The sequence below is a fragment of the Bactrocera dorsalis genome, chromosome 5, assembly GCF_023373825.1.
Source record: "Bactrocera dorsalis isolate Fly_Bdor chromosome 5, ASM2337382v1, whole genome shotgun sequence".
Taxonomy (NCBI): Eukaryota; Metazoa; Arthropoda; class Insecta; order Diptera; family Tephritidae; genus Bactrocera; species Bactrocera dorsalis.
The window spans coordinates 7,460,582-7,483,042 of record NC_064307.1 but is presented as its reverse complement, the minus strand read 5'-3'; the positions used below and the strand labels follow the sequence as shown (position 1 = coordinate 7,483,042).

General features: G+C 36.1%; 2 protein-coding genes across 5 annotated transcripts in view; one reads left to right on the top strand and one right to left on the bottom strand.

Annotated features, from left to right (window-relative positions):
• The window catches only part of LOC105223411 (sodium- and chloride-dependent GABA transporter 1), a 66,664-nt gene that overhangs the window by 8,996 nt on the left and 35,207 nt on the right, over window positions 1–22,461 (top strand). The window contains exon 1 of one of the 3 annotated variants that reach the window (XM_011201142.4): window positions 9,771–10,685. The exons of 1 other annotated variant lie outside the window; for it this stretch is intronic. The gene's annotated coding sequence lies outside the window, so the exon portion shown is untranslated. Of the gene's footprint in view, window positions 1–9,770; window positions 10,686–18,947; window positions 19,313–22,461 lie in introns of those variants that run through there. One more of the 3 variants, XM_049458369.1, reaches the window with a different exon arrangement.
• LOC105223435 (uncharacterized) lies at window positions 3,213–5,247 on the bottom strand. Of its 2 annotated transcripts, XM_049458374.1 has the most exons (4): window positions 4,866–5,247; window positions 3,691–3,855; window positions 3,425–3,592; window positions 3,213–3,368 (listed from the first exon to the last, which is right to left on the bottom strand). In XM_049458374.1, the coding sequence occupies exons 2-4, from the start codon at window positions 3,844–3,846 to the stop codon at window positions 3,213–3,215; spliced, it is 480 nt and encodes a 159-aa protein (XP_049314331.1). In that variant the 5' UTR covers window positions 3,847–3,855; window positions 4,866–5,247. The 2 variants fall into 2 exon arrangements, with proteins under 2 accessions (XP_049314331.1, XP_029405012.1); XM_029549152.2 differs by lacking the exon at window positions 4,866–5,247 and having other exon boundaries at window positions 3,691–4,813.

The window sequence follows — 22,461 nt, the reverse complement described above, 5'->3', positions numbered from 1 at the left end:
TGGTATTGTCGTTTGTTTTGTTTACTTGGATTTGCCCAAACAAATGAAAAAGTCGTCAAACAGTTGCTCTTCGCAAAAAGCCGGTTAATATGCAAAGTTATTCCTATGAATGAAGTAAATATGTATAACTATGTGTGTATGTGGTTGGTGGAAATATGAGTTCTATTTTGAATACTTTTAGTACTTCGTGATTACTAATAATTTCGTAGAATCTGACCATATAAAGGGTGATCTATTTCGAGTTTTCCTACTTTTTACAGAAAAAACACAGAAACTTCAAATTTAATGGGGAATTATTATTCACATTCGAAAGAACATTTTTGGACATTTACTTAGATTATCTCTTTAAAATTTTGGTCGCGGCTACGTCTCAGATGGTCCATCCGTTGAGTTCAATTTTCGATGACTTGTTCGAGCACTTCGACTGGCAAGTGGGGAATAACACGCATGATGTTTTGCTTCAAGGCTTGAATCTAAATGGAATTGTCCTCATAGACTTTAGACTTAACATATCCCCACAGGAAAAAATCTAATGGTGTGATATCATACAATTAGTGGCCAATTGATCGACCCAAAATGTGAAATTATCTGCTCACAGAAGTGCGCTCTCAATAAATCCATATATTGATGCGATGTGCGAGAAGTGGCGCTGCCGTGTTGAAACCAAATGTCGCCGAGACCACGAGTTTCTATTTCAGGCATCAAATAGTCGGTTACGTTCTCACCAGCAACATTTTTGAAGAAATATGGACCTATGATTCCACCGGCCTACGAACCAAACTGTTGGTTTTAACTCAAATATTTATGTGTACATGTGTGTGGGCACAGAAATTGTGTTATTAAATAATTAATATTATTGAAAACTGTGAATATGGGAAGTATGCAAAGACGGTATTTTTTCTCTGTATATGTATATGCAAGCTCAATTATTTTACGGTGGATTTCTGAAACTTGACCCGCAAAATGGCGATTGCTCTGAACAAAAGATTTTAGCATTCATACAAAGCTTTTCAAAGAAATATAAACAAGAGCCTGTGCACATATACATACATATGTACATAATTGCACATATTTAATACATAATGGTCATGTGTTTCTACATACATATTTATATGTTTGGTATAATACACCAGCAATTTTAATTCATGTTTTAAAGCGTTGAATTTCCGTTTTTGGTTATTTCACGTTCAATATGAATTAATTTAAAATTTTTATCGTTTTTGTTTCCGCGAATATTTAATACAAGCTTTGAGTTCGCAAACTCTTAAAGCCAAATAAAATTTAATTACCGAAGATTATTATTCATGTTTTGACATTTCGGTTAAATTAAAAATAACAACAAAATATTTTTAAGAAGATGAAAACGAGATTCAAAATTATTGGTTTGATTGGACTGACGAAGTGAGCGAACACCTGCACAAGGCAAGCACCAATTAAATAGTACTATTATTGGTTATTTTTATTTAATGAAGGTAATAAATTCAAATGAAGTTGGGAATTTGATTTAGAAGAACTTTGTACTCCCAAACCTGATCATATTGCGAAACATTTTAGACAAGAAGAGTATGGCTACATTGAACACCTTCGAGAGACTACTCGCACAAAACGGTTATTGAAGACAACGACAAAGGTACCGGGGTTTCCAATAAGGAGTAATATATGATTTCTAAGTTTCGTTTCCGTAATTTTTAATATATCATGATCTGTAATTTTTTCATTAAGTATATTCTGTAATGTTTATAATTTCGTCATGGAAAGCTATAGGCAAGCGGTTTTGCCATTTTATGGTCCTAATATTCGTCCACCTGTTCTCGCTATTCATATTCTTTTCATAATGTTAAAGTGCCAATAACACAAAGAACCGCTTGAAGCAATGAAAATATTGCTGCCATTCAGAAGAATGATGCTGAAGACCGCAGTTTTGGATTCCAAGACGTTCTGGACGGTCTCAAACCACAACATGACAGATTTTGATAAAGGTTTTAAGCTTGCATCCGTTCTCATTTAAGAACAGAAACAATTGGACCACCGTAAACTTCGTGAATTTGCTTATTTTGCCTTGCTACAGATTGAAAAACAAACTGTTTTTTTTAAGAGAATACTTTTATACGATGAGGCTCACTTTCATCTGAGTGGTGCGTTTAATAAACAATACTGTCGATTCTGGTGCCAAGAAAATCCACAAACTATTCATGAACAACCATTACATTCACCTAAATTGACAGTTCAGTGTGCTTTTTGGTCTGGTGGAATCCTCGGTCTGTGCTTCTTTCCAAATGAAGCTAGTTACTGTCAATTGAGAGCTTTTTATGACCGCAATTGGAAGAAGCTGATCTTGAAAACATCTGGTTCCTACAAGTCTGGGCTACATGCCAGACAGCAAGTGCTACAACCGTGTTATTGGATTGAAGTTTGGAGATTCGATTGTTTCAAGAAATTGTGGCATTGAATGGCCTCAAAATAGTTGTTATTTAACACTATTAGACTTCCTCTTGTATAGTTATTTGAAGTCATCGGTCTTTAATAATAAACTCAGACTCTCTTCAAGCTTTACAAGTCAATATTGAAATGTTTTTCATGACATGCGCTTTGATTTAGTGGAAAAAATACTCGAAAATAGGGATCTTCAAATTCGTTCCTACAAAAGAAGTCGTGAAGGCCATTTGAATGACGTTATATTCAGAACATAATTGTATCGTTTGTACTTAACATTAAATAAAAAAACATTTGGATTTCCTTAACAATTAGTGTATTTTTTTAAGAATAATCGCTCTTATTGGAAAACCCTATACAATCAGTATAAGCCAATCAATTGAGATCTGATATTAGATTGAAATTACACAAGCATTTACTTTCTCCTTAGCATGGCTTATATGGTTAATACTAAACCTAGGGACTTGTTGCGTTACTTATCTTCCTTTTACACCTGAAAAGCTGATAAGCTCAGTAAAAGGTTACTAAAATCGATTCGGGTTTTCCGGTCTCTTGCTATTTTTGTTGCTTGGTGGATTGTTCATTGACGGTGGACTTGAATAAATCAAGAATATTCTCATTATTACTTAATTTGCAATATAGAATATATCAGCTTGTTGTTGCTTAATAGATCTATGATTGTATAAATATTTATTCCTCCAAATTTCTACTTAGGATGAGTCTTCAAATTTTATTGCGATAAAATATATGAATATTTAATTTGTGCGTACTTGGATTGATTACATAATTTGAACGAATAATTTAACAATTGCTATCTTTGTATTGTAAAAATACCAACTTGTGTGGAACACATATTGTCCCTGTGGTACCGGAAGGATTTCGGTGGTCATACGGTTGATGTGACTCACAGGAAGTTTATCGACGACTTCATCGTGCTGCAAAGAAAGGATAAGCGGGTATGGTGGAATATCAACACTTTAGATGATCTTACCGCCGCATATGGGCAAGTTCTGTTAATCGTGGAATACTTCTCAAACCAACTGTGAAAATAATTGATAACGGGATTATTGCGTTTCTTCATATATTTACAGCAATCGACAGTGAAGTTGTACAAGAAGGGCTTATAGCCGTTGGCTCTTCGTAGCAAAGCAAAGGTCATCTGATGTTTTCGCGTACAAAAATTATTTTGATTACATTTTTTGCAAATTTAAGTGAAATTGTCACGGATATATATATATATAATATTGCAATACGCACTGAAATATTGTCAACTGGTTGACGCCTGGGGAACTTTGCGATCATCGTGAAGTATTTGTAGGTGCGATTGACCGCTTTTATTATGCAAGTATCGAAGTATACATAGCTTGGATCGCTGACAGTACATTCCACATTATAGAAGTCCACCTTTGTCATAACACTGATCTGCAAGTGTTTGAAAAACGTATAAGTTCAAATATATATATTTTACTTCACGGTTTCTTAAAAGTTGCTTTTGGCAGAACTTGCAATTAAAAGGCTGCTGATGAGTATTCCGCAAAATAGGCCTCTCTCCATGTTTGCTGCCCTGCCGACTCACGCTTAATAAAACTCACAAAGGCAACCAAGCAAAGCTTCGAGTGAAGCGGCTATTAGACCATGACAGGTCCATTCATTAATGCGTTTTCAATAAAAGGGTGTCACAATAATGCTATTTTTTAAATTTCCATCTATGTAAGTGTGTTTGTGGTGTTGGCTCACTGATTTTGATAAAAGCTTCTTGTAAACATTTTGACATTTTAAGACTTTGAGAATTTGTTTTCACATTGCGCCACATTCGACAGAAGTTAGTATTAATTTTCGAAGGTATCAAAGAACTTTCTGCACGTTATGCTCAATAATCAATATTTTCTAAATTCTCGTTAAAATTCAGCTCCCAAAATTTTGACCCTTTTAAAATAATAGTAATTTTTAACTCGCCACTTTATTTGTGGCTCGTAAAGTGGCTATTCGTTTCCATTTAGCATTAACATATCATCCATTAATCTATATAATATTTAAATGGCAATTTGTCTGATATTTATATTACGATTCCAAAATAATAAACGGTAAACGTTTGGCCAGATAATAATTTCATTTAGGGGGTGAAGTATGCGAAGCAATCAGAGCTTTTGTGTTAATGTGTTCATTTGGGGAATGTCTAACGTGAGGGGGTTCGAAGTTAGGTTAGAGGGCTAATATTCCGAACATTATATTTAAAAAACAGTATTTACAAATCCAGCTTATGTTATAATATCTTGTTTCCCTATGTACTCTTGCCCTTTTCAATCCGCTAGCCTTAACAAAGGTTAAGCACTGCTGCATTCTAAAATATCTAATGGAAGTAGAATATACCCGTATATACATACATGTTATATGTATGTATGTACACAGATATGTTTATGCTTAGTATATACCTTTGTTTTTATTCGCTCATTTGTGTGTAAGCTGAGAATTTTCACGTAATTTCTTAATAATAACTTAACCGCTTTTATTCCATGCAGTCATCCAAGACGTTCGGTGTTCTTTACAATCTAAAGTTTAGATGAAAGGGCAACTACAATTAAATTTAATATTAAATAATAAAGCGATGTTAAGTTTTGAAAAGTTCTAAGCGCATACAAAGCTCAGCGCGCGTATTGTATATATATACATAGGTATGAGACACTGCCTGAAAAAAGTAATGGTCTCATACACTTGGAGCAAAATGAAATAAATATTTTTCAAAGCGAAATAAATTAAAGAAAAAATATTAGTGAAACATACTTGAATATAACTGTTCTTAGCCACTTCTGAAATTCCTTTTTAATATAATAATTGAACAAACATAAAAAAATAATAATAAAAATATTCGACCCCAAACTAACAGTAATAATATTGCAAATAATCCGCTTTGGAAGTAATGAGAATGAATCATTTTATAACATTTTGAATAATTGTATAAAAATAAAGCATTACATAATTAACACCACGGCATAAGAAGTATAAATTCATGTATGGGAGTGGAAAACATACTCGTGCATGCATAAAAACGGTGAATAAATTAATTACGTTTTCAGCTTCCGCAGAGTGTGAGACTTGTACTTTCAACAAACATCATAAAAAAACTAGAAAAAAAAAAAATTATAAACCCTCTGATTAAATTTATTACCCGTTGGTGCCGGATAATTGACGAGAACGATGTTGGCTGATTTAAATTTCCCACTAAATGGTTGAATAATGACTTAACTCATGAAACGATGAGTGCTAACGGTTTCGAAATATATGCACATGTAGCATACCTCTAAAGATCTATTACTTAGTTGGGCTTTGTGGGGTGCTCTCAACAGTACTTTCACCCACATTTTCGTAATCATATTTGCTTTACTCCAGGACGTTGATTCTTTATTCTTTGGTCAAATTAATAGCACTAGTTAAAGATTAAGTTTAATCTTAGTAAGTACCATCTGATCAAATTTGAGTCGGACTGAGAAAATAAACTTCATTTCATTTTAATACAAATTTCTTTAAAATAGGTTTTTGATGCAATCATGACAATGCTTATATGTATATACTTCTTAACAGCCTCGACTGGAATGGCCTTCGGTGAATTTTCTGTTTTCTCAGTTTAATTTTTGGCGGGCCAATCCCTATTTGTTACAGATTTTCGAGTTCATAAATCCACGTCTCGGTACCGTTTAGTGAACGTACGGTCATCAGCGTTGTCCAACATTTTTTTTGCGTACTCTAATCGACGACGCTTTCACAAAAGATTCGGGTCCTTTGTTAGGAAAGTGGCATTGACACGCTGCATACCCAAAAATTTACCAAAGTGTGTTGATTCGATCCATAAGAAACGTTGAGATCGTCTGCCAACTGTTGATACCAACATATTAATTTTCAGGCACCGTTGCGTTAATTGTTTCGACGTTGCGCCAGGAAGAGAGGTGGATGGAGAACTAGCATAACGCAAGTTTTCAAAGACTTCATGACTTTCACTAAAAATTTTGTACCATTGAAATACTTGTGTTTGTGATAAAGAAGGCTCCATATTCAATGAGGGAGCCGTGTTTCTATTGAAAACTCAAAACTGAAAATAATGTCTGACTTGAAAAACGTCCCTTAAAATCTTTGGCCGATCGAAGACTTAAAATTTTAAGGTTTTGTTTGATAGCACTGGGCCCCAATCGGGCTAACATTTATGTACTTAGCTGCTTACTTTCTCTAACATATTTACTAGCGAACTCTTTTTTTATGTCAACTTGTAAGTTAAACTGGGAATTCAACTATATACGCTGTGTAATTTTGATCTATACTTCATTAAGCTGTGACTACTGTGTTATGTACAGTATGCACGTATGTAAAGAGTATGTACAGAGATTTCACGACTGAACTGATGTTGCTAATTTGTTACTTTTGTTTGACCTTCAACAGCAAACAGCAGTCAGCAATCGTTTTTATCAATGCTGTGATTAGCAATCAATTTTTTATGATCATTGTATTTTTGTATATTAATTACTGTGTTTCAAACATTAAGCAAGTTTTTGCTGGAAGAGGAAATGTTTACAACTAATTATTACACGAGCTGACTCAACATGAATAAATTTAATATTTTTGCTTACATTATATTGTCGTTAGCTAAAAATAGTTATGGAGACGTACGACGAAGTTGTGACTAAGATGAATTAACTAAAATTTCGGTATTTCTTATAAATTTTTAATAAAAATATTGACTCAATAGAAAAAATGGATTAAGCAACATTTTGGAGGAACAAAAAATTGTCAACAATCTTTAAAAATGAAAGAGGCGAGTCATTGAAATGCTATTTCAATTAATGAAGACGTCGTTAGGTTACGTTTCTATACAGTTTTTTTTGCGTACATATATATTTTTTGGTCGTTTGGCGACGTCTGCAATGATAATTACAATTAAATAATGGAAAAGCGGTCGGTGACATGCACAAGGTGACAATTCCATGCTGATGACATGTCCTGACCTTGAAGCGACATTTGTCTGGAATATCCAAAAAGAAACAAAAACCAAACACAAATATCTGCAATCTGCGACAAATCTGGTGACAGTGAGTGAGTAGTCACAGGAAAAGCCGAGCCGTAACTACAGACAGATGACATTAACTACGGCGATCCCACGCTGAGCGCTCACCTCGCTCAAATTATTTGTTTTACTATTCCTTCGGCGTAAAAGTGGACATTTCCTAAGCATTAACTTCCGTAATGCGTAAATTTCCTACGCACCGACTGTCTCTCACACTCCTGTGTGTACTCATGCGTAGGTGCTTGCTTACAATAAGATTCATCGACGTTATGACAGGCATACATGCAAACATATCTACCTACAGGTAGGTATTTTGGTATATTCTTCGTACTTAAATTTGTTAAGGCAGGTCCTATGAATGATTAATTCTTTACATAGTCGTGTCGTTTTCCTTTCGTGATTTTTGGTCGGCGCATTGTTATTGTAATGCATGGGGAATGACTAACGTACCCTTTCCTACAAATTAGAAACGAGCCCCGCACGGTTCGACGGCAGGCTTTATTGCCTGCAATTAGTCATCAGCCATCAGATAACGAAAACAGAGAAGGAAATGTGAGAAAGTCACTCGAAGTTAAGGTACTTTAACAGCTCTTAGGTGCGTACCTTTCACTGTATATATATATTTCTGTGTACATACATATATGTATGTATTCCAGTATTTGAATTGTGAAATTAGTAACACAATGTTATTTATAGACAATGTTGGCTTTGAAGAGGCCATGATGAAATTGATTCAAAGTAGATGTATGTATTATAATCATTATATTTAAAATAAGAGGAAGCTGATGCATACCATTGCTTGGAAAGTTTAAGGCTTTTAATAAATAAATATGGCCATAGTATCCATGTCTGATGAGTAAAATTATTAAGAAGAGCGCTCTAGTAGTGGTCGAGCTTCCGTAAGTAAGGAAAGCGCACTCAACTTATACTCGTACAATGCTTTACTAATTTTGATGATTATTCATCCAAGTTTTTGCCGTCATCAGTTATCGAACCATATTGAAAGTTACACTAAGGAGCCATGTCTTGTTCAAAACAACATCCAGTGTCATAGAAAATTAGATATCAATAATCTTTTGAGAGAGCGTAACCCTTAGGATGAGTTGAAGGAAGAATATTAGGGATCCCTCTGAGCAATCTGTCTACCAAACTCGGCTAGCATCTTCCAAGCGGAAGTACTGGGCAAAGAGGAGACTTGCGAAGCTCTAATGAATAACTATGAAGGGATACATAAAGCAGCAATAGTCAGGCGGTCTTACTAAATAGGTCCAGTAAAAGTATATACAGACTAACTGCTACCAATAATGCGTCCAAAATGGGTATGCCCTATGACAATATTTGCCGAGGCTGCAAATACGGAAACAATTTTCCACTTTCTCTGTGAATACCCTGCCCTTTCGCAGATCCGACACAGATCACTCGGGATCCATCAAGCATTAAACCTTGAATGGATGTCTACAAAAAACATATCGGACATTAGTAGCTTTATCGAACTAAGTAAACATGCTAACAACATTATATTTCCAGTGTATCCAGTGGGTTTATCAACAACTATTTGTAATCCAACAAATCTTCTGTCCAACCATTGCATGTGCTTTTGCAATCACTGAACAGCGCTAACCACTACTGTAGCTTTCTTTTCACCATCCATCAGAGTCATCATCATTATTATTTAAAAATAGTGACAACATCGGCATTTCGACATGCATTTCTTGTAAAAGCACAAAAACAATGCCAACAAAAACAAACTGGATTGCACAAATCACAACAAAGCCATTTGACGGGCAAACGACCCACTAGTGGCTAAATGCCAAACCGGTACAGCGACAGACTGACAATCGAATGACCATGATCGCACACATCTCAAGACACATGACACCCCCTTGAACCAGAGACGCTACTTAGACAGCGTCAGTAGTAACAGCACATTAGAGCAACAAAAACACAACAACAAACACTTATGCACATGTAGAACACACAGCGTGCAGGTAGAAGTCGAAGTAGGCGAGCGAGTGGCGTCGAATTGGGTGAACAACAAACGAAATGGGAAAATAAAGCGTCGCTCGTAAAGTGTGCCGGCACATTATACTCCACAAAAATGCAGCGCCGATGAGCAAAGGCGGCTAAGACAGAGAGGCAGAGAGAGTGCGAATGCCAAGTGAAGTAGCGGAAAAACACAACAGCTCAGCGCTGGTTGCTTGCTTGCTGGCTGAGCTAACAAAACAAACCACCCGAACTGTCCGTGTGCTGCTATTTCGGGGGATATTTCATATTTCCGCTGCAACCACCACCGCCGCCAACGACAGGTAGCCAGCCAGCCAACAAGCCAACAGACCGTGCGTCAGTCAAACGGACTGTGTATGCCGTCACGTTGGCCTACAGGTGAAGTATATAGTACAGCTGAAGTTATCGGTCGGCCGGCTTGCCATTCGGTAGATCGCACGCTCGCCGCTCTGTGCTGTTTTTGGGATTCCAATTTTTCGTTGCATGTCAGTGTCAAGCGACAAACAATAAGTGAAGCAAAGCAAATGATGATGAGGATAGGAATATAAAAACAAAGCAACAATCACTGGCATTGCTCGTAAAATTCAAACCGATTCAATGCGCAATTGGACGAACGTAGCGGCAGAACGTATGCAATAGCCGTTGAGCTCAAACATATGGAGCGGAGCAAAAGTGTGTGAAACGCGATATTTACGTGAATATTAATTTAATTCTCGCTATTTCAACTACGTTTTTGGCTCGATTTCCAGGAAATAAACACAAAGATTTGTTGTGCGTTCTTAAATTACACCTTCCGTTTGTAGTGTCACAGTTGGTGAATGTGGGAATTTAGCAGGAATTCGCAAACACTTAGAGTGGTACAAAATACAAAAACACCTTTCCGGCAAACGGAGCGAAAAATGTGCGCAATGAAAAATGCTTTACCTTCTTTTTTAATGAAAATTGTGTAAAAAGTGTTGTGGTGTTTGGCACATTGTGCTTAATTGCGATTTACCTTCTCTATATTCTTGCCCATTAAGCGTAAGCATACTAGAAGAAAGCAAAAAATAACGCGAAAAATTGCAACGTGTTCGTGAAGAATTTATTAGGTTATTGAGTCTTTTTGCAATAAGTGGAATATGAAGTAAGCGAGTAATAAAAGACGCAAAACAAACTGCAGGAGTTGCCGTGCACATGGAAGACATTCGTTCTTGATAAAGTAAGTGAAACTTCTAACGCTTGCCGTGGCCAGCTGTGGCCGTCGCTGCAGCGCCATTACAGAAGAAAGTCGATATAGCCAGCATAATTAGTTAGATTGCAGTAATTAAAAGCAATATTTTCATATGCAAGCTGGTCATTTGTCTAACAGGTGTTTGGATAGCCAAGTGTATTTGAATTCGAGTTCATATGTATGATGACTGTCATCTGAAAGTGCTGACCGACCAACGCTTGAGACCATGCCGGAAAATCCAAAGCCATATTTTCCGTATCCAAACTGCTTTAGTTCACCTTTTCGTTTCTTAAAGAGGTGTGAGCCTGCCATCACGAAGTCTAGAGCCACGCGTTTTGGTTTCGCTACAGCCTTCTATCTTTAGAAGAGCTGTAATTGTGAAAACCCTTTAATGTTATTAGGTAATGTTATTGTCTTCCAAGCCGAAGTTGTAGCCATAAAAGTAGTAGTGGATCTGCTGTTTCGAAGTGGAACGACGATACTAGCCTTGAACTCATTTAGGGAACAATAAAGGTTGGTCGAGGAATGCCTAACCTCGCTATCAGTAGCATCGAGTGTGTTTATAATAAGACTGGTATGGGTGCTGGAACATAGCGGAATCGCAGGAAATTGTAAAGCTGATGAGCTAGCAAGGAAAGGCACCCTAGAACCGCTACCGGTAGAATGGAAGCGGGTCGGAGCTCCCGTATCTTCTTGTGTTCTACTACTAGATTTCTGCGCTTCGGGAAGCTTGACTAGCCTTTTCCCGAAGATTGATCGCAGGAGATCTAGTTATCTCTAGCCTCTCCCTATTGGCGTCCATTAGAGGTTAGGAATCTTACCAGACGCCGTTTGCAGAAACTGTTTGAAGGAAGATGAGGTGGAAATAACTCAACACTTCCTTTTTGACTGCGCCGTGTTTGGGAGGTCAAGACTTAAACACTTGAAAGCGCATACCTTCAGACATTCCATCGAACTGGCGGGAGTTGAAACTAAGCGCCTTTACAAATTTGTATTGGCTACTAAGCGTTCTGCCAATCTGTACGTCCGAATACAGGAGTTCTTATTTTCTATGGCATCAAAAAAACAACATATACCAGTCCACGTGTGATCATCGATCAGCCATCTAACCTAACCTAACCTAGGTAATGTTATGTTCGAAGTTGTTGTTGAAGATCAATGGCATTTTCACCCAAGTATTATTGGAGTTTGAAACTCTAAATCTAAAATATTCTATGGCTTGACTCTGTTCGATCGGATACGAATATTTCGGGTACCAAACTAAGTTAATTTTGCAAATATCTTTGTGATCCGTATTTCCTGTTGGGTATGCATTTCTACAAACATAAATAGTTAAGCACGTACAGGTATTTACATATACGGACAGATTGTTGATGCTTTTGCACTTATCATATAATTATTAGTGTTAAAAAAAAACATTGAAGACAAGAAATAATGGAACGAATGTGGTGTGAGTGAAAATCGGTGCCAAGCAACAAATGAATAGTGTTTGATAAACACATCAAAGGCTCCAGCAATGACAATCATTTCTCCAGCAGAGCTTAGACATTTTGTAAGAACTTACTTATGTACATATGTATGTGTTTACATATGTACATGGCAGATAGTGATTTGCTAAAATGAAAAGTTCAACTTTGCGATTCGTGTCATGTACTCAATAAATAGTTTATGACTCGATTCTCATAAGCTCTTCAAAACATCTTCAAAAAAGAGACAATAATGAGGAATGACTTCATTGAACTCTTAATCGCCACTCAGCAAAAATTTCCCTGCAGGGCATGTACGAATAGTGTCTGAGAGTCATTGTTAATTGTCAGTTTGATTGTTCTCAAAAATCGCTTCGTTTAATCAACGCAATTTATGTGACATGAAAGCAATATATTTCAGGACATGAACCTGAGTTGTATATATGTATGTATACATTGTCTCTTACATTTTTGCCGGCATGGCAGATAAGAATACGTATATTTAAGGTGCAGTTCTTCGAAAGGTGAGCGGCAATTGAAATACTTTCTTATCGTTCAGACAATTTTCTAGGAATTTACAACCTAAATCTGTTGCAAATGAATCGGATATATGTACATAAGTACATACATATGTATGTACGCATAGTTGAACGCTATTTGCTAGTCATTGAGTAATATTTGAGGCGGCTTCGGAAAATTTATTTCATATTTTCATTTCTTATAGGAAAATGGTGAGGGTGTGGTTAAGAATGTCGGACTTGTTCATTCTTTAGCTCTGTAGAAATCTGTATACATGTGTAACTGAGCTGATAGATTTTTTTGGGGGTTTCTAAAAATTATTACAGCAGTTGCAAAATAAAAGATATGGAACATGCTCTTAACAGGAAGAGCTCAGAAGAGAGAGTAGTCTTCGAATTTCTGGAAATTTAAAAGTATTCTGATTCGAATAAAAAAATAACACATTAACCATATTTTTTTATTCTTTTGGGTTTGTTGCAAGTACGTTACATTTGTTGCAAGCACAATATGGAAAGTGATTGCGGCAATCCACGTCTGCTTGACTTTGATGAAAGCAAAAGTAACATAACGCCAAGGAGCTTTTTCATTAGAAAATTACGTCTAATCTCACGCAACTAGTCTTGCGTTAAGCACACACACATACACCGACATGTGCAGGAAAATGTTGCAATTTGCTGCGCTAAAGGCCGAGCCGACACTCCAGTTATATTGAGTTATCGAAATTAACAATTCAAATTTGTTTTTCAATGCACTACATGGTGGTTTTGTTGTTGTTGCTGCCACTGCTCTTGCACTCGCCACTATTTTCTGGTTATTGATGCAATGAACGATCTTGACCCAGTGGCGGAGCAGCAGCAGTGGTCGAAGACCGCCACCAGTCTGGGCTTTGGTCTGTTGCGTCGGCAAAAAATGCGTGGAAATTAAATTGTCGCTCATGAGCGCAATAAAATTAGCTCAACTCTGATCTACGGCGGTCAGTGCGCACACACACACATATGTACGTGTGCCAATATGTAAATTAGTGTGGAAGTATAAAAAACATACACATGTGTGTATAGCTACATATGCTGGTCTCAGCTGTGACATTTTTAACGTTTTCTGTCGGTTATTTGCTCAGTTGTAATCCTCAAGGTAATTTGAAGTACATTTATGAATTTTTGCAATTAATTCACATACATATATGTATGTATTAATGCATATAAGTCTACTTGTGTACTTGAGTAATTAACGCTGAGTTTTGTAGATTAAAGCCGTTAAAGAACTGGCGCAATTAAAACTAAAAGATGTCAATGCTAATGTGTAGCACTTTATCCGCTGGAATGGACGACACTGAGAATATGCAGTTATAACTTTCGAGGACCCTCACACAAACATATGTTAACTTTAAGGGCTTACATGAGTTTCGACGGCCGAATAAAGCCTATTTTCATTATCAGTTGTTTTCATTTAATAAATGAATTAACTTATTACAACTTTTGTGTAAATCAAAGACCAACATTTGAATAATATAAGGTAGTCGTATTACTAATCAAACTTCAAAATATTTTTTTATATATATGTATAATGAACTTTAATGCACCAAATATGTGCCATTTTGGTAGACCGCTTTTTGCCCTTTTTTCGCTAGAGACATTATTCCAACAGTGTAAAACTTTTCCGGTTTCTCGGCGAAAAACTGCGACAAGTAATTTTCACAGGCTTCTCTTGAAGCCAACTTTACTCCATTAAAGGAGTTCTGCATTGACCGAAGCAAATGTTAGTGCGATGGTGAAAGGTCAGTGCTATATGCTGGATGCATCAAAACTTCCCAGCCAAGCTCTTCAATTTTTGGCCGAGTCATCAAAGGTGTGTATGGTCTAGCATTGTCCTGATGGAAGACAAAGCCCTTTTTCTTGATCAGTTGTTGACAGTAAAATGTAGAATCAATCATTCGACCAGGCTGGAGCAGCTTTTAGTCGATGATTCCTTTCCAATCCTATCAAACACTCAGCATAACCTTTCGAGGCGTCAATCCTGGTTTTGAGACCATTTGTTGAGCTTGGATCATGATCTTTTTCGCACATTATTTTCTTATTTGATCCACTTTTTGTCTCCCGTTGCCATTCGCTTCAGAAATTGTTCGATTTCATTCCGATTCAGAAAGAATCGCAGAAGTTAATTTGGTCCATTAAATCTTTCACAAATAATTCATTCGGTACCCAAACATCGAGGTTCCTTTTGTAGCCAGCATTTTTTTAATGGTTCAAAACCATTTGATGATGAATGTTAAGTTCCTTAGCAATGTCATGGCTGCTTATGTGACGGTCCTGGTCAATCTTTTCCATAATTTCATTGACTTTTTCAATGATAGGTCGACCAGAGCGAGGGGCTTCGTTCACATCGAAATTTTCAGAACGGTAGCGAGCGAATCGTCTTGTGGTACATGAACTGATACAGCACTATTTCCGTAAACTTAACAAATTTCATTGGGGGCTTGAGTGGCATTCTTCCTTTTTTATACAAACATTTCAAATAATAGCGAATTTCTTGATTACGAATTCAACGAATTACATGATTTTTTAGGTTAAATGAAGCTTAAAAACTCACCTTTCCAACACTATATGGTATAACATAAAGGATTGGTAGCATTGAAGATTTACGACTGCAACGAGATCTATTGACAAAATACGAACTACTAATTTCGACTACCCTATATACAAGTATATTTCATATTCGAACTTCTATAACTCGAACTCTTGTATTGGCGATAGAAGTCAAATTTCATACAAATTCCTTTTCATAACTCGACGTTTTTTTATGGACTATAGTAATTCGAGTTAGGGAAGTTCAATAATGTAATATAATATTCTTATATATAATTTCTTGGATTCCGATCCTCTGATTGTCGGTTTGCACCTTATAGTTTCATTGCTTCAAGTTGCAAGAGTATATAATGTTCGATTGCACCCGAACTTAGCCCTTCCTTACTTCTTTTAAGGTTGCTTTTGTTTAGTTCTGTCTTTTGTTTTAAAAATATTTCTACATTTTTGCTAATTCTACCGAAAATATAGTATAGGAAGGAAGGAAAAATTAAAAATTCGTAAATTATTTTATAATAAACTTCAGGAGATTGAGATTTATGAGTTATATTTATCTAATTTGATTTTCGAAGAGCGAACAAAAATTTAATATATGTATATAAATATATTTTTTTTAATTTTTCATAATTTTTAAATTAATATCTCTTCACCTAACTGGTTTCACGGGTGCTAAACATTTATGAAGCATTAAAATTGTTACAGTTCAAATAAATTTCATTTTTTCGTTGGAAAATGTATTTTTATGTGTATTTTCTGCACGATTAATCTTACTTTTACAGTTGGACTTATGCGCAGCTGTTAATTATATCTGAACCTTACATAACCTTTTCAACACTTTCCAAGTGTCTTTGGTTTGCTTGTGTGACGCTTTCGCATAAAAATAGACGAAAAGTGAAAAATTACAGTTTTTTACTTACACATGCGTGCCAAGCCAAGTCATAACACATACTTGCATATATACAGGTATGTATGTGTATGCTTGATGGGCTTATAAAAATTAGTGGGAATGTTGCATTGTGTATTGCAGCGAATTAATTAACACAGTTTGACATGCGACACTCGCAAGGCAGCCGAACCCGCTTAGCCAACTCCAACAGCCTAGTAATACACATTATGTCTACCTGGGGCTATAGAGGACTAGTATGTAAGCGCTAAGTGCACATGTGTGCATGAAAGTGCCACCGACGAGCTGGTTAGGTGAGTGGATTTGCGACGAGCACGAGTAGCGCCAACTTTTTAAATGATTAGCCAACAAGTAGGCCGAGTCTGTGATGTAACAAGTTTGACTGATTAAATTCGTTTTTAATTACTTTGCTTTCAGACAATTAACTATTTGACATTTTCGCCTCTGAGGCATTCAACTGCTGAGCTTTTCAGCTTTCGCACAGATTTACTTTCCTACTCTCGGTTTTTAAAACGGGATATGCGCTTAATTGTACTTTTAATATATATTTTTACTTTTTAGTTTAGAGTGTGCATTATTATGCATTTTTATTCTTATACAAGATTGGGTAGTCGAAAAAGTCCTTTCGTATTTTGTCAATAGTTGTTGTTGTAGCCGTATATCTCCAGTGCTACTAGTCACATTGTGTCATACCTTATAAATGAGCTATTTTAAAGAGCTTAAATACCTCAATTTAATAGCAGTTTTTTAAACTCACAAAGTTCATACATTTTTTTCAAATTCAAAGGCGGTTGGGTAAAGCATTTAATGGAGCGAACGCAGCAAATGAATGAAAAGTAAACGTAATCGAAATAAGCGCAATAAAAAGGCGATTTTATTTCTGTCAAAATAAATAAATTTAAGTTAACTAATATTTAAAAAAGAAAACAACAACCGCATATCAATAGACGGAATTCAGTGAGCCGTTGCTATATATTACATATAAACATACATACATATGTACATATGTATATGAATGTGTAATGCAAACAATAGCAATGCATTACAAAAGCTTTGTATTTAGCGTGTTACTAACCCAGTTTCAATTTCGCCAATTTATTATTTACATATATATTTTATTTGTTTTCCTATTTCTGTTTCATCTGGCGATTTATTATGCACAGTCAAACAATTACCATCCAGCGTGCAGGAAACGTGCCTTTAATTACACCTATGTTTGTAAATATGTACGTCTGTATATGCCGAAATATACATATCTGTAGGTATGTGTGCCCATTAAGGTGTCTACCGAAAAGTTGTTGCAATTGCTGGCGTCCAAAACCCAACTGTTGCTTATTTTATTGTATCCATAAAGGTCGCTCAACTTCACACCCTTCGCATTGGATAGTCGATCTCTGATTACTGGACGCAGCTTTAGTTTTGGTGTAACGGTTACACCGTTTTCGGCAAATACTTTTCATGAAGCGTGAAGAACCTTAATACTTATAAGTATTTGTTCATATGTATATTTGCATATGCTCTACCCTGCATTGCGTAACTACTTAAAAGTAAAAGCACCATTAGTTTATCTATATACATATGTATAATAGTATGTCGACGAAAAAAACACAAAGTGCGAAGTTCAAATATTGCATGCTAACCTCTAAGCAATCGCAATGGCAAACTCGCTATTTACGGAGTCATAACGGGTAATTTGTTTTTAGAATATTTGTGTGTAATTATATGGCTAAATACATGATTATATATGTACTTAAATTATTTCAGTAATCCAGTCGTCGAGAATTCGCAGCGTTTCTTGTTTTCGTGACGTCGCTTTCGCAAAAACATTGGTGAAATATTTCACCCACTTTCAACAAACTCAGTTTTGGATTATAATGTGCCACACATAAGACTACTAAAAATTATTGCATTATTATAGAAAAATTTTGATTTTAAGGGAAAATTATACAGAAAGCTTGTTAAAAAGCTGAAAATTATTTATCTTGGCGAAGCGTGCAAATTTTGATTTGAAGCCGTTATGTCGTGGAGCAACAGCAAATTATTTCTAGACCAAAGGTTGTTTTACTGAACTTTAAAACATTGTTCGTTGAACTCTATGAATGACAAAAGTTCTACCATTTAAATACAAAATACTCAAGCACACTGATAATTTGGATAATTTGTCGTAATTTTAGATGAGAGGTGATTACTGAGCCATTAACAGCCGCGCTCCAAGTGTAATGAACTCAATGTCTGAACTAAGAACATGTGCTTGTTTTCTTATATACACATATGTGTATCTACATATACATAAGTTGTTTATCGTAGACTGTTTATTTGTTAGATTCACGATACTCATAACCTACAAGTAACAGTAGCACAACTGCTAGATATACACAAGTTTTATCTAGATTCATATACCGCCTGCTTCAATCTCATCAGTTACAAGACACCTCTTTTCAATTCGTTCAATTTGATTCCATGATGAATGGGATCTATATATATAGTAAATGACATAGGAGGAATATCGCGTGATTATGACTCTGTATAGGGGTATCCATATACATTCATGTTGTGAGTTCGTCTGGACAACTATGTATATTCTTGTATATTTAATGCGAATAAGAGAACTTAAACATAAACTCAAATGGCATGCAAATGTATTTACTCTTCTATTTTCTCGAGTAAAGCACGCGATTTTCTTTTTGCCAATTTTCCTTCGGTCGCTTGTTTTCACTTCAACTACAGGTATTGCGTTTTCAACTTGACACTGGCCCTGGCAGTCACACGGCGATTTCGGTTACGCACGACTGCGTTCGGCGGACATTGTGTGGCGCATATGGCAGAACACTTGTTGTGCGATTGTCTGCTAGAACTTTTTATCAAAACAACTCGTTCAATTTGAGTGCGCAGAGCACAAGCCGCACACCGAACCGCCAGTGTCCGATGTTTACAAACAACTCGACACCGCTTACAATTTATATAAGTTAATAGTATAATAGATTTGGTAGATAAGTAATATGAGATCGCCATTATTTGCGGTTTCACAAGTGAAGATGAGCAGAGACAACCAGCGGACAGGGTTGTATTCAACTCTTCATTCGTAAGGGAGCAGTCAGCGGCGTGAAACTGGACGTTTTTAACCTATTTATAGTTGGCTATAGTATAGTAAGTAGCTACGCAGCTGGCTATCACGTGGTGCAAGTGTACTGTATTATATATATGTATGTATGTATGTATGTATGTAAAAAAGAACTTTCATGTTCCAGTTGTTGCTCGCACTTTTTGCTCGTAGTCGAGCGCGTCTACCTGTTAACGCTTAAGTAATTATTTTCGTTCTAGACTTTGTTCTTTTGTTTCATTATTGCTTTTTAAATTTAATTAGGTTACACTTGGTTGACTGGCGTAATGAATGACGATACAGTTTCTTACTTTTGACGGGGAACCTAATACATACACTTTGCATACTACTTAGTATAAATATTCAAGTGTGCATGGCTTCATTATTGGAATTCTCATTCTTCATTTTTATTTAAAAAATTCTTAATTCGTTGAATATTAATGTCTAATAAGACTAAGAGAAGTGCATTAACCAGTTGTCAAAAATATATATAATAACATATGTTTGGTGATTACTAGTTATGTTACCTTTACATAATATACATTTATAATGGGTGATCCAAGTAGAGGTACTTTTTTCAAGCCGCTCTACCTTCCCAAGCGACATCGCTTCGCATAATGGGCTCTTGCAAAATTCTAATAACACCCGACGTTTTCGACCCAAATTTTGTACAGCGATGAGGCCCATTTCTGGCTCAGTGGGTATGCAAACAAGCAAAATTGTCGTGTTTGGGACGAAGAACAGCCCGAAGAGGCTCATGAGCTGCCATTTCATCTAAAAAAACAACAGTTTGGTGCGGTTTGTGGTCCGGTGGAATCATTGTTCCATATTTTTTTTCAAAAATGTTGCTGGTGAGAAAGTAACCGTTAATGGCCGTTAATTGCGCCATGATAACCGACTGTTTAATGCCTGAAAGTTCTTGATACCAATGACATTTGGTTTCAACAAGGCGATGCAACTTACCACACATCGCATCAATCAATGGATTTATTGAGAGAACACTTCGGTGAGCAAATGCTTTCACGTTTAATACTTAGATGTTAGACATTTTTCTGTGGGTATATGTAAAGTCTAAAGTCTTTGAAGACAATCCCGGTTCGATTGAGGCCTAGGAGCAAAACATCAAGCGTGTTATTCGCCAGTTACCCGTCGAAATGTTCGACCGAGTAATCGAAAAATGGATTCAACGAATGCAACATCTATGATGTAGCCGCGGCCAACATTTGAAAGAGAGAATCCTCAAGAAATAAATGCGGAAAAATGTTCTTTCGAATAATAACACATAAAATATGAAGTTTCTGTGTTTTTTCTTAAAAAAAATAGGGAACCTCGAATTGGAACACCCTTCATAATTGTTAATTTTTCGGCTAGAATAAAAATGCTGCTGATGACGTGACAATAGCGGTTGGCTGACTTGACTCAAAATATAAAATAACAGCAATTAGTACAGGGCTCCAGGCGAGTGGATGAGCATTAGGTATCCTATTCAATTTTATTACCATTTTCGTCCACATCCATAAATTAACGATGCCATCAAGGTGTTGGTAAGCTCCTCTAATCAGGCATCATTTTTGAGGATTAGCATACATACTCGACCAAACAATATTACAACTTTATTTGTCTACCTTTTCGCATGCAAGTGACGAATGCGTTAAATTAAAGACCTAATTTGTTTTTATTTTTGTAATTTTGGCGTCACATCAGAATTTGTTGTTTCAACTAGAGCAAATATTTCAGCTCAATTGATATGACGATCTGTTTATTATTTGTTGGCTTTATCAATATGTATTCGCGTGATGGTGTTTGTGGTGCAATAACAGTGCAAGTGTCTGGCTCATTAGTATTCTCCGTTGAATGCCGTGACCGCCATCACTCAATGTCGGCGAAGCACAGAAGAAATAATATTATCACAGAGCTGGCAAATATTTGTCGATATCTGTTTGCTGTGCTCGCGCGTCATGCAAGCCTGTTGTTGTTGTTTAGGCACACTAATTGGCGATAAATAATTACACAACATTGTACAATTGATGCTCAAGTAGACACAGAGAGCCTTGCGAGTGATTATTGCACATTTCTACTGGCAATGTTTCTAAGCGCGCACTCAAATACACATACAAACATCCATACATACATATGCACAGCCGCCATAGTCACAGTGCGGATGTGTTTGCTGATAAGAATCGTGGTTGTGCAAAAATTCGCACTCACACACATACATATGTATGTAAATATGCATGTATATACATATGTATCTATGTGCAAAGTAAGTGCATTTTAGTTACATATAAGCACATTAGCGACGTCAATTAGTCACAATTCACAGCAATTCCATTTTACTTTGCAATTTGCTGCTAAAAGCAGTTAACTGTATGTTTAGCGCTATTCGGCTTAGATCAGCAAGCTTCTATTTTTATAAATGCACATGCATATAGCACATATGTATGTATGTATATATTCATATTATATAAAAATTATTACCTTCTGACTCAGTTGCCAAGTTGTCGTCAACACAATGCTGATAAGCTTCCAACTTTTACAGTTTTCATGGGAATGAGGTTGACTCCACTCGCAGGTGCTTTTGTTTATATTCGTAACTACCGTTATTTCTGAATAGCTGTTATATTTGTAACTATTTAGTTGACTGCAATTCGTCTATATTTGCCTATATTTTGCTCCTTAGTTCCAGCTTATTTGGGTGTAAGTACTGTCTACTAAATAGCTTTTCATTTTGTTCTACGAAACACTAACCAGAAGAACTCTCATATAATTAGTCACCAATAAATCTCCCTCACACTAACGAGAAGTTGAAGACATTTTCTTTAATCCCGGTTAACACCACAAATAATATGTCTAAACTTTGTGGAGCAATATGTTTTAGCAGTTTCTATGTAGAAAAATATAATCCTTTCTTATTAACAATCGATTAATCGATACTTTAGCCTTTGATGTTGTTTTACAACATGGAAATTTTCAAGATCCACAATCCACTGCTCATCAGACTTGCAACAATCTCTACGCTAAAGCACCACCGTGCATTTCTCATTGGTTGCGGCTACGCCTCAGATGATCCTTCCGTTGAGTCCAATTTTCGCTGACATATTTGAGGCTTTCGACTGAAAACTGGCGAATGATATCCGTGATGTTTTGCTTCAAGGAATTAATCGAAGCGGGATTGTTTGCATAGACTTTAGACTTT